The following is a 10,962-nucleotide window of genomic DNA, read 5'->3' as shown; positions in this document are numbered from 1 at the left end:
ATGCATTTTATTTGAAAAAAAAGCTGGGGGTTGAATTTGCACCAAGGAAGAGCTGCACAAGCCAAACAATGAATTCTGAATCGCATTCTGTAAACACACCCAAACATATACCTCCAGCTCGATTAATATTTTGAGAAATTTAAAAGCTAGCTTGGTGTTCTGAGGTATTTTGGTTCGTTGTGTAATAAGAAGACATAACACAACTGTTTTGGGAATTTTACTACTGGCTTAGCTACAACTGTTTGGATGTAGAAGCAATGGCTTTCAGTTGTCCATCTCTCTGGTGCCAACTACGGCCAACCAGAGGCTGTTGAATATGGCCGTTTATGATGACCAGCACAGACATGCAGAGTCTATGATTTTGAAGAAGAGGTTCTCTGGGCAGCCTTCTCCCCTCTAACCACAGCGGGATACAGAAGCCGCCTGAGTGTGGTGGTGGTCGCTAGGTGGCGCTACTCACCAGCCGCTCTGCCTTTGTGGTTCCGCTGAGCCGTCATAAGCTGGCTGTCGGGACGGATATCCGCCTCGGAACGGAAGTGGCTGCCCTTTTCCTAGCGGATCGCCGCCATGGTATGTGTTCTGCTATTCTCTTCTCTCTGGATCGGTCGCCATCCGCGGCATTGCCCACAGCAAGGCGACCCGGGATGCGTCCTAAGCAGCGGACGACTGTTCCCCACTCGGGGTGGCCGCTATGGGGAGGGGGCGTCCCTTGTGTCCAGCACAGTCAAGGGTTCTGGCTACGGGGCCTAGAACCGGCCCCGGAATAGGTACAGCAGCCTCCCTTCCCAGCCCCAGGTGGCCTTGGATACGCATTGACGCTTAGGTGAGCCCTTGCGGGGCCTGGAGTTCGCCTCCGAAGGACTAGATTTGGTAGGGACGAGGAAGGATCTATGATATTCCAGCCGTAAGGGACGTGGAGGACTCATTCCTTATCCTTGTTCGAAGGTGCACGCTCCTGGGGGGGGAGGGCGGGTGTGTTCCGTTTGTTTTCCCCGCAACAGCTTCTATCAGCGATGGGTGTTGGGTAAGGAGTCCACATTTTTACAAGTGGGTAGCCATGTTGGTCTGAAGCAGCAGAACAAATCTAGAGTCCAGGGGCACATGTAAGACCAGCAGAGTTTTATTCAAGGCATGAGCCTTTGTGTGCAGGCACTCTTCCTCGGATACAATGTTATTCTGAGGAAGTGTGTATGCACAGGAAAGCTCATATACAACTTGAATAAATCTTTGTTGGTCTTAAAGGTGTCCCTGGACCCTAAATTTGTTCTCAAACTTTTAACACTACACGATGTAATGCAATGGATGTCTGGACTGGAGTCTACAAGTCTTAGGTCCAGATCCTACCTCTGTGGCAAACACCACTTGATGGGAATCTAGTCACTCTGTTGACTTCATAGGACTATTAAGAGGGTGGTGGAGTGAAGAAGTTTTGATACAGAGAAAGCATGGGCTAAAAATAGATATTTAACTAATTATCTGCATTTGGTGAAATGGGATTTGGCTGAGGCTCGCAAAGCTTGTGCTGCAGAAATGTTTTCTGTTTCAGGGTACTGGAGAGCCATTTGTTACTTTGGCTGCTACTTGGGAATTATGGCACACCGTCTCTAATGAATTTGGGGCTGCAAGAGGCATTTTCTTTCATCAAAGCAAAAATGTAATTTGTTTCTTCTCATTCTCTTAGGCTCGTGGACCTAAGAAGCACCTCAAGCGCGTGGCAGCTCCAAAGCACTGGATGCTGGATAAACTGACGGGAGTCTTTGTAAGGACATTGCATGTGTCATTTTGCTTTTCTTTGCAATTTGGGCTGCATTCTGGGCTGCATTCTGCTCTTTGGAAACAATCACAGTTTCCATTGATACTCCCTTTCTTTGCAGCTTCTTATGGTCATTGTTTGCAAACTTGTCTAGTTGGGGCAGTTTTCCCCTGACTGTCACCACTGAACTATGCTAGCTTCCTAAAACCTGCATTTTGTGGATTTTATTGTTAACTGCACACACGTATGTGTAGTATTGGAACTTAGTGTAATTGGGAAAGTAACTTTGAAAAAGTATATCAGCAGTTCAAATTCCCCTCAGAAAACACACCAGTTGAGCTGGCAGTGATAGCAGGTAGATTCACTAGATTCAGTCACCATGGAGCAGGCAAGGAGGAGCTAACTGCGTGACAGGACTCCAGTAGAGGCTCCAGGGCCGGCAGTGGTGGCCGAGAAACAGAGAACTGCCCAGTTACAGAGCAGCTCCCAGTCACTGTTGCTATTTTCATTAGGCGGATGGGGGAGAGAGATGGGAGTCCCTTCCCCCACCAGTCTTGAAGCCCTCCTGCTTGTGTACATCTGGTTTCTGCAGAAGTTCTGCCCTTCTTTCACCCTTATTTCTATAGCAACAAAAGGGCTCACTAGCAGTGTTATGCAAATGTTGCTACTAAACCTGAGACCTGGAGAGCATATTAAGCTGCAGTGAAGCGTCCACTTAGAAAGCTAGTACAGGCTGACGTTGGAGAGAAGATTCCATTTGTGAACTTTGAAGAGGAAACTCCCAGTGATGTAGAGATGAAGAACTTGTTGGAATGTCCTTACATGAAGAATCTTGGTTGAGCTCTAGTTTCTTGAGCATCGTATGCTGTGAAGGAGCTTAGTTGAAGAGCACTTTAACCTGTTCTTTTGGAGAAAGGAGAGGGGTATCTCATGAAGGAGTTCTTGTCCCAGGCCCACTTTATGAATTCCTTGCTTTTGGGAGGTAGTTTTGCTGGGATATGATAGTTTGCTTATCACTGTCTATGGTATCTGTGTTTTAGGCACCTCGTCCATCAACAGGTCCCCACAAGCTAAGGGAGTGCCTCCCACTCATCATCTTCCTCAGGAACAGGCTTAAGTATGCCCTGACTGGTGATGAGGTCAAGAAGATCTGCATGCAGAGATTCATCAAGATCGATGGCAAAGTCCGGACAGACATTACTTACCCTGCTGGCTTCATGGGTGAGCAGAGAGTGAACTTTGCATCAGTCAAGGAGTCTGAATCATAGAGTTGGAAGGGACCTCCTGGGTCATCTAGTCCAACCCCCTGTACTATGCAGGACACTCACATCCCTATCTCTCATCCATTGTAACCTGCCACCCTCTTGAGCCTTCACAGTATCAGCCTCTCTGTCAGATGGCTATCCAGCCTCTGTTTAAAAATCTCCCAAGATGGAGAGCCCACCACCTTACGAGGAAGCCTGTTCCATTGAGAAACTGCTCTTAACTGTAAGGAAATTCTTCCAGATGTTTAGACGGAATTTCTTTCGAATTAATTTCATCCCATTGTTTCTGGTCCATCCCCCTGGGGCTAGAGAGAACAATTCTGCTCCATCCTCTATATGGCAGCCTTTTAAATACTTGAAGACGGTTATCAGATCCCCTCTCAAGTCATCTCCTCTCCAGGCTAAACAGACCAAGCTCCCCCAACCTTTCCACATACGTCTTGGTATCCAAACCCTTCACCGTTTTTGTTGTCCTCTTCTGGACATGCTCCAATCTGTCTACATCCCTCTTCAAGTGGGGTGCCCAAAACTGAACACAGTACTCCAGGTGACGCCAAACCAGAGCACAGTAAAGCGGTATCATCACCTCCCATAATCTGGACACGATACTCCATTTGATACAGTCCAAAATCCATTTGCCTTTTTAGCCACTGAGTCACACTGTTGACTTATGTTCAATATGTGGTCTTCTAGGATTCCTAGGTCCGTTTCGCGTATACTACTGCCAAGACAAGTCTCCCCCATCCTATATTGGTGTCGATGGTTTTTCCTACCTAAATGCAGAACTTTACATTTGTCCCTACTGAATTGGCAGATCAGAGTCAACTTGATTGAATGGTACAAGATAGAAACGAGGGATGTTTGGTTTCCTTTCTCTGTGTCTGTTGCTGATTGGTTGCTGAGCAGTCAGGCCCACTGAATTCTAGGCAACATCTCTTGAACAACCACCCTCTTCAGAGTGGGCTTTCAATAATTCTGTGGTGCAAACTGGGAGAAACGTGCTGTGGAGGGTCCAGTGTTAGTCAATGTCCCTTACAAAGCCATCTAACATGTCAACTTTCTGAAGGGGACAGGACCCGGGAGGGTATCATTTGCTGCCTGTTTTTGACTTGTATGATTCTTTTGTCAGATGTAATCAGCATTGAGAAGACAGCAGAGCACTTCCGCCTCGTTTATGACACAAAAGGCCGCTTTGCTGTTCACCGAATCACCCCCGAAGAGGCAAAGGTACATGCTTGGTCTTGTCAGTGCTTAGGGCAGGCGTAGTCAACCTGTGGTCCTCCAGATGTCCATGGACTACAATTCCCTGGAGCTCATGGGAATTGTAGTCCATGGACATCTGGAGGACTACAGGTTGACTACCCCTGGCTTAGCGTAGTTTGGCAGCTGTGGAATGTAATGGTCTGTGTGCATCTAGCCATTTTGCCATGTCTAAAGGGGATGAGTTTGCAGGAAAGACCTTGGCTTGCTTTGGGGATTGTTGGTAGTTCTTTAACAGTTTTTGGAACTGTTGGGAAATATAGTTGTTTGTGCAAATATCTGCACCAAATGTGTGGGTCATGTTCGCTATCTGTAAAAAGTGAGAGCCCTGTCATTGGCAGGAAGAGTTATTTTCCTAGGCTGCCAGTGGAGCAGTCTTATGAAAACTATAAAAAGCAGACAGCCGGAGTACCTTCCCTGGGGATGAGGTCTTACTACATAAGAATCTGCTTGCTGCCATTATCCCTCTGGTTTGTCTTTGCAGTACAAACTCTGCAAGGTGAGGAAGATCTTTGTAGGTACCAAGGGGATCCCTCACCTTGTGACTCACGATGCCAGGACTATCCGCTACCCAGACCCCCTCATCAAGGTGAATGACACCATCCAAATTGAGCTGGAGACGGGCAAAATCACAGACTTCATTAAGTTTGACACAGGTTTGTTTGCAATCTTGTTCAAGCTGATTATCTCGCTGAACGTGGCTGACACAATTTCAGAACTGTTGGGTTTTGAGCCACAGCTGGGCAGCTTTACCTTAGAACTTTTTTTGGGGGGTCTGCTTGCTGCAATTTGAGTCTTGTGCCAAGTGTGCTTGTCTGAGTACAAGGAAGCAGGTAGCAGAAGGCTGAGTCCATGGGTGTTTGGGAGGCTGGAAACTTTCTATGATTGCTGGCTGCACAGCGTTCTTCCATCTGTGCCAGGTGAAGCTACTAGCGCCCTATCTGTCCTTGGACTTCTTGGCCAGTCACCCATGCAACAATCACCTTCAGATGAGAGTTCTGTAACTCACTTTACGCTGGCCTATGCTTGTTCTTGACCCAGAAATTGCAGCTGGTGCAAAATGCAGCTGCTAGGGTCCTCATAGGAACATCTTGGAGGACCCACATCCAACCTTTGATGAGGCAGCTGCATTATCTCCTTATGCCCCCATAGGTCTTTGCGCTCTGCAGGTATGAATCTATTGGAGGTTCCCGGCCCAAGAGAGGTTTACCTGGCCCCCACCTGGTGTAATGAACTCCTGGGAGAGCTGCAGGCCCTGTTGGAACTTTCTCAGTTCCATAGGGCCTGCAAAACGGAGCTCTTCCACCAGGCTTTGGTTGAGATCAGGGCATGGAAGATCAGGCTCCTCCTGAGATGGTCCCCCTGAGGTATTGATATCAGTAGTCTGTTGAGCCTGGGAAGGGGGAGTCGCTGTCATGGGATGGTTTAAGTGGGGCTTTAATGACTGTAATTGGAGTTTTTATTCCTTTTTTATGGCAGGGAGATTTTTTTGTCAACCACCATTAGCCAATTGGGAGTGGTGGTATAGAAACTGAAATATAAATAAATAAGAAAATAGGGCTCTACACAGGAGGTTCTAATAATCTGCTTGGCTTCTCGCCACAGGCAACTTGTGCATGGTGACAGGTGGGGCTAACTTGGGCCGTATTGGTGTCATCACCAACCGGGAGAGACATCCTGGTTCATTTGATGTGGTTCATGTGAAGGATGCAAATGGCAACAGTTTTGCAACCAGGTTGTCCAACATCTTTGTCATTGGCAAGGTAAGAGGTTTTTCAGGAGCAGAGGGCGGAAGAGGGCTTTAGACTGTTACCTACTTGGTTCCATAGGCTTGATTACTACAAAACTGGCCTGCTGTGGGGCTGCATTTTGTATGCATGGCAGAGCTCCTTGGATGTGCTTCCAGCCTTTATGTAGCCAGCAGGAATGGGGAGGGGAACCCACAGGGATGTTTATTCTTACGTTGGGAGAACTGCTTTTGATGTTCTTCATGGTCTGTCTTGGATCTTAATGGCGGGTAAAGCCTGCTCTTTAAGAAAGGAGGAGCAGAGTCAGTGGATCCAGATTGTGACTTCTCACCTTGCTGCTTTAGGGTAACAAGCCTTGGATCTCTCTTCCTCGCGGAAAGGGAATCCGTCTCACCATCGCTGAAGAGAGAGACAAGAGGTTGGCAGCCAAACAGAGCAGTGGCTGAGCCCCTGGAATGTTGGCAGAGATCCACCCAAAGTTCCTTTGACAAATAAAACCTTTTCCAAACGTTTGCGACCTTTTTTCCACTCTTGCCTGACATTCTGATATTGATTTGAAGCAGAATCCCCTCAGATGGTAAAACTGGCTGCTTGCCTTTCAGTTGGAAAAGACTGATGTTTCAGTCAGAAAAACTGAACCTTCTCTGCTGCGGGGTACCTGTAGTATACATTTTTCATGGGAAATACAGCAATTAAGGCAAGCTCCTCTGGCAATGCCTTTGGGCCTAGTGGTACAGGATAAAGTGACAAATGTGGCTTATTTTATAGCTCTGATTTTGTCCCAAAGGGAGCCTGAACATGGATTGCATTGCTCTCTCCTCCACTGTATCCTCACAACAGTCTTGTGAGGTAGGGTAGGACTGGTGTCAGATCACCCAGCAAGCTTTCATACGAAGGTGGGGATTCAGGCCTCCCAAGATTCTAGTCCCCAACAACTCACTGCCCAGCATTACCTCCCAATTTGATACAACTATCACCTGGATCTAGTGCTTTCTCCTGTCTGGCAAATTATATTGCTTGTCCCCACCCCCACCCCCATTAGTGCAGTCTTCACAGGCAGGTGTAATTAAAGGCCATAGTGGCCGTCTATTGTCTGCATTCCTAGTCTGTGGAGGCCTGTGTTCTCTTGCTTTAGGTGTAGCCTTGGAGTCAAAAGGGCTAGAGGCTGTTTCAGTATAAGCCTGCTCATAAAGGATGGCCCTGCATGTTCTCATTTCCCTTGGTGTTTTTGCAGTCTGTGCCAGGAAGCTTTGACTGCTACATGTTTTGGACAAATAGCTTCTCTCTTCCCATGCCTGATCCTCCGCTAGCTCATTGCTGGATGTGAAGTTTGTCACAGAAATGCTGTTCAGACGACCATTGCCCGTATGACATGACTGATTACCCAACTATAAAAAGTGTCCAAGTTTTATTCATGAAAGGATTGGGGAAAGGGTATGTGAGGAAGCTTCCCTTTGGGGCTTCTCTCATTGGAAAGAGGCAGTGCTCTAGAGGCATGTAAGATGCCAAAGGTGTGGGAATTAGGCAAAGGAATCAAGTTGGGCACCTGTGCTGGGTGGAATGCAGCAGTGTGATTGTTGGCCGCCACTGGCAGATCAGAGTCAATGTGATTGAATGGTACAAGATAGAAACGAGGGATGTGTGGATTCCTTTGTGTGTATGTTGCTGATCGGTTGCTGAGCAGTCAGCCCCACTAAATTCTAAGCAATATCTCTTGACCAACCACCCTCTTCAGAGTGGGCTTTCAATAATTCTGTGGTGCAGACTGGGAGAAATGTGTTGTGGAGGGTCCAGTGTTAGTCAATGGCCCTTGCAGCAGGGGGTTGGGGTGTGGGTGTGTGCATGTGGACGTGGGTCATGGTGGTCAGGTGATCACATTGCCTGTGAGCCTCGGAGGGGTAATGTTTGCTCCTGAGGAATGAGGGTGAACTGCCCAGCACTGCCCACAGCAGCAAAACAGTGCTGTCCTTCATAAACAGCTCCACCTACTGGCCCATTATCCACATGACCCACAGAGTGTCCAGATTCCACTATCCTCCATTTCTCTAAGTGCTTTCTAGGTCCAGGCTTTGGAGCAGGTAACAAGTTTCCAGGTGTGCAGAGTCCCATCTGTGCTCAGTTGCTGGCGACAAGCCTTTGCAAAACAAGCTGTTCTCACTTCCACAGCTGCTCTCCTCCCCTGTGGAGAAGAATGACTTAGTTGAAGTAGTGCTCTTTATGGGGCCCTGTCTGCTTCGCTGTGCTAGTCTTCAAGAAGCTGAAGGTTTTATTGCTAGGTGGCAAAGAAGGCCTGAGAAGACAAGGGGGAGGCAAGCAATAAGCCCTTCCTGGAGAGAGGCATAGCGGAACTACTTGAGGGCTGAGCAGCAGTGGGTGGAGAGAATAAAATCTGCGAACCCAGATGGGTGTGATGAGGCAGGATGTATGGGCATGTTTCTGTAATGGGAGCAGAGGTGACTGGAATGAAGGCATCTATGTGGAGCAAGGTGTTTATTTGAAGTTATAGTCCAGTGGCATCCTTAAGGCAACAGAGTTTAATTCTGGGCATGAGGTTTTGTGTGCATGCATGCTTCCTCAGATACTATGTCATGGAAGTGTGTGCTCACAAAAGCTCATGCCTTGAATAAAACCTGGTTGGTCTTAAAGGTGCCACGGGACTCTAAATTTGTTCTGCTGCTTCAGACCAGCATAGCTACCCACTTGAATCTATTTGAAGTTATGATATCCCTCTCCTTGCCCAACACAAATATGGACTTCCTTGCCCACCTTACCTCTGTATGGCTGCAGCTTGTTCAGAGGGGAGGAAGCCTTGGCCTCCTGCAGGCTACGCGGGAGGTCATTCTCAGCTTCCTCCGAGTCCTCAAAGTCCTCAGGATAACTGCTCAGCCCCCATTCATCCTCAGAGTCTGCAGGAAAAATAGGACAATTTCTTGGCACCAGTGACCAAAAGGGGAGAGGAAGTGGCTTTGTGGGTATCATAATAGCCCCCCCCACACACACACACCACTATTCAGCACTATTTGAGGACAGTGTGGCATAAACTTGGGTGTCAGACCCAGGTTTTAATCTCAGCTCTGCCACAACAGCTTCTTGTTGACTTTGGCCAGTCTCTTTCAGCCCACCCTAACTTGTAGGGTTGACTTATTGTAAGGATAAAGTGGAGAAGGATGTTTGAAACCACTTTGGGGCCCCACTGGCAAGAAAAAGAATGTATTGGCGGGAATCACCAACATTTTCAGGAAGGCGCTTGGTTCCTGATTATGTTGGCTAATTCAAGGCTCCAGGCCACATGGGCTGCCTCGCTTCCCTTTCAGCTCCATGATCTGTCGATCCATTTTTTTGCTAAACCTTCGCCCATCCTTACCAGTCTCCGTGGATGTCTCCGTGGTCTTAGTAGCATCCTCATCTGAACTGCTGCTGATTGAGGACGTGCTTGTGTTTTCAAAGTCCTCGGAGTAATCAGAACTACTGCTTTGGATGCTAGAGACGTCCTCTGGGTCATGGTGTTCAGCGTGCAGCTGGTGAGAACAAAGTGGGCCCGATACTACTATTGGGCCTGTGTCACCCACATAGCCCAGCGGCCTTCTCTGGTGCAGTCCACGCGGGCTGTGCCCACGGCCGTCTCCATCCTGTGATGCTTCCGGATGCGGTTTGTTCAGGAGTTGGATTTCTTGGTGGAGAAGGAAGAGTCTGAGGTGCTCCTGAACATACGGGATGCCGAGGATGGCGCCAGCACTGGGCCTTTCCTCTGGGTCCTTCTGCAGGATCCCTTGGACCAAGCTGTGCAGAGGTTCTGAGTAGCACTTTGGGACAGGAGAATAATCCTCTTTCACAATCTTCTTGAATAAACCGCCCAAGCTGAAGCCAGTAAAGGGGGGCTTCAGCGCACACAGCTCAAAAAGAACACAGCCTAATGCCCAGACGTCCGCTTTGGAACTGTAGGGCACGTCTCTGCAGAGCTCGGGGCTCAGGTAATAAGGGGTGCCCACAAAGGTGCTTGCCATGTCCATTGTGCTGTCCATGACCTTGGAGATGCCAAAGTCCCCCAGTTTCAGTATCTGCATCTTGATGAGGAACACATTGGACGCCTTGATATCGCGATGCAGGATCTTCAGAGAGTGGATGTACTGGACAGCCATGGTCAGCTGCACAAACCACTCCATGATGGTGGCCTCTGGGAAGTAGCCCTCTTTCTTCATCCTGATGTGCTCGTCCAGGGAGCCACTGTCACAGTAGTCTTGGACTATGAAGACATGCTCCTGCTCTGCGTCAAAGAAATGATCGTGGCAGGCCACCACATGGGGGTGCTGCAGGGAGCTCAGAATGGCCACTTCCTGCAACACCGCCTCCTTGCTCTGCAGCCTCTTGCTCTGGTTCATCTTCACCTTCTTCACGGCAAACAGCTGCTTTGTCCTCGTGTTCCTCATGAGAAAAACCTCCGCACTTGCACCTTGGCCAATCCTGAGGATTTTCTCGTAGTTCTCCATTCTCCCTAGGAGAAACACCATGTCAGGTGACCATGGCTAGGAGCCACCCCCACTGTCCCATTGCCCCCCTCTGTGCTATTGGGCTTGAGGAGGGAACGAAGGAGGACAGCTGGGTGGGGGTGCAGGGGAGGGGGCCTCCAGCAGGAGGAGCTTTTTATGCCATCGTCTTGCCTTTGGCTTGGACCAGAGTGGGAGCATCAGGGCTGATGTCATTGGCTGAGGACAGAGATCCTGGATGAAAGCAACCAGGGGCAAGTACTACATCACAGAAGGGACTATGACACTGGGATCCCAGTGTTTCCTGACTGCTGTGGCAAGGCTGCAGCTACTGGGGTAGGGAAGCAGTGCAAAAGGTCTGCTTGTTCTGTGGAGTTTTTTTCCAGCATGGAAGAGTAGATGAATATGTGCTTGACTGTCATTTTGTTTGCTCCTGTAATGAAAATTCCAGG

General features: G+C 48.6%; 2 protein-coding genes across 2 annotated transcripts; one reads left to right on the top strand and one right to left on the bottom strand.

Annotated features, from left to right (window-relative positions):
* The first annotated feature begins 484 nt into the window (after positions 1 to 484).
* On the top strand, positions 485 to 6,534 carry LOC143822575 (small ribosomal subunit protein eS4). The gene is made up of 7 exons (XM_077307905.1): positions 485 to 570; positions 1,682 to 1,759; positions 2,794 to 2,974; positions 4,148 to 4,245; positions 4,763 to 4,934; positions 5,884 to 6,041; positions 6,371 to 6,534. Exons 1-7 carry the CDS (start codon positions 568 to 570, stop codon positions 6,470 to 6,472), a joined length of 792 nt encoding a protein of 263 aa, XP_077164020.1. The 5' UTR covers positions 485 to 567; the 3' UTR covers positions 6,473 to 6,534.
* Positions 6,535 to 7,419: 885 nt separating this feature from the next.
* Positions 7,420 to 10,725, bottom strand: LOC143822574 (uncharacterized). Its single transcript, XM_077307904.1, has 3 exons — positions 9,391 to 10,725; positions 8,798 to 8,932; positions 7,420 to 8,205 (listed from the first exon to the last, which is right to left on the bottom strand). The coding sequence occupies exons 1-3, from the start codon at positions 10,532 to 10,534 to the stop codon at positions 8,072 to 8,074; spliced, it is 1,413 nt and encodes a 470-aa protein (XP_077164019.1). The 5' UTR covers positions 10,535 to 10,725; the 3' UTR covers positions 7,420 to 8,071.
* Between the last annotated feature and the right edge of the window lie 237 nt (positions 10,726 to 10,962).

The sequence above is a fragment of the Paroedura picta genome, chromosome 13 (assembly GCF_049243985.1).
Source record: "Paroedura picta isolate Pp20150507F chromosome 13, Ppicta_v3.0, whole genome shotgun sequence".
NCBI classification, from domain to species: Eukaryota; Metazoa; Chordata; class Lepidosauria; order Squamata; family Gekkonidae; genus Paroedura; species Paroedura picta.
This window is presented reverse-complemented; position numbering and strand designations above follow the sequence as displayed.

What these genes read in the sequence shown, in the direction of transcription:
- LOC143822575 (XM_077307905.1), top strand. An exon ending in CTTCATTAAGTTTGACACAG is followed by an intron (nt 4,935 to 5,883) that starts GTTTGTTTGCAA and finishes TTCTCGCCACAG; the next exon opens with GCAACTTGTGCATGGTGACA. An exon ending in ACATCTTTGTCATTGGCAAG is followed by an intron (nt 6,042 to 6,370) that starts GTAAGAGGTTTT and finishes TTGCTGCTTTAG; the next exon opens with GGTAACAAGCCTTGGATCTC.
- LOC143822574 (XM_077307904.1), bottom strand. Translation starts at nt 10,534, where the DNA reads ATGGTGTTTCTCCTAGGGAGAATGGAGAACTACGAGAAAATCCTCAGG. An exon ending in GGAGACATCCACGGAGACTG is followed by an intron (nt 8,933 to 9,390) that starts GTAAGGATGGGC and finishes TTTTTCCTGCAG; the next exon opens with ACTCTGAGGATGAATGGGGG. An exon ending in CAAGCTGCAGCCATACAGAG is followed by an intron (nt 8,206 to 8,797) that starts GTAAGGTGGGCA and finishes TCTTCTCCACAG; the next exon opens with GGGAGGAGAGCAGCTGTGGA.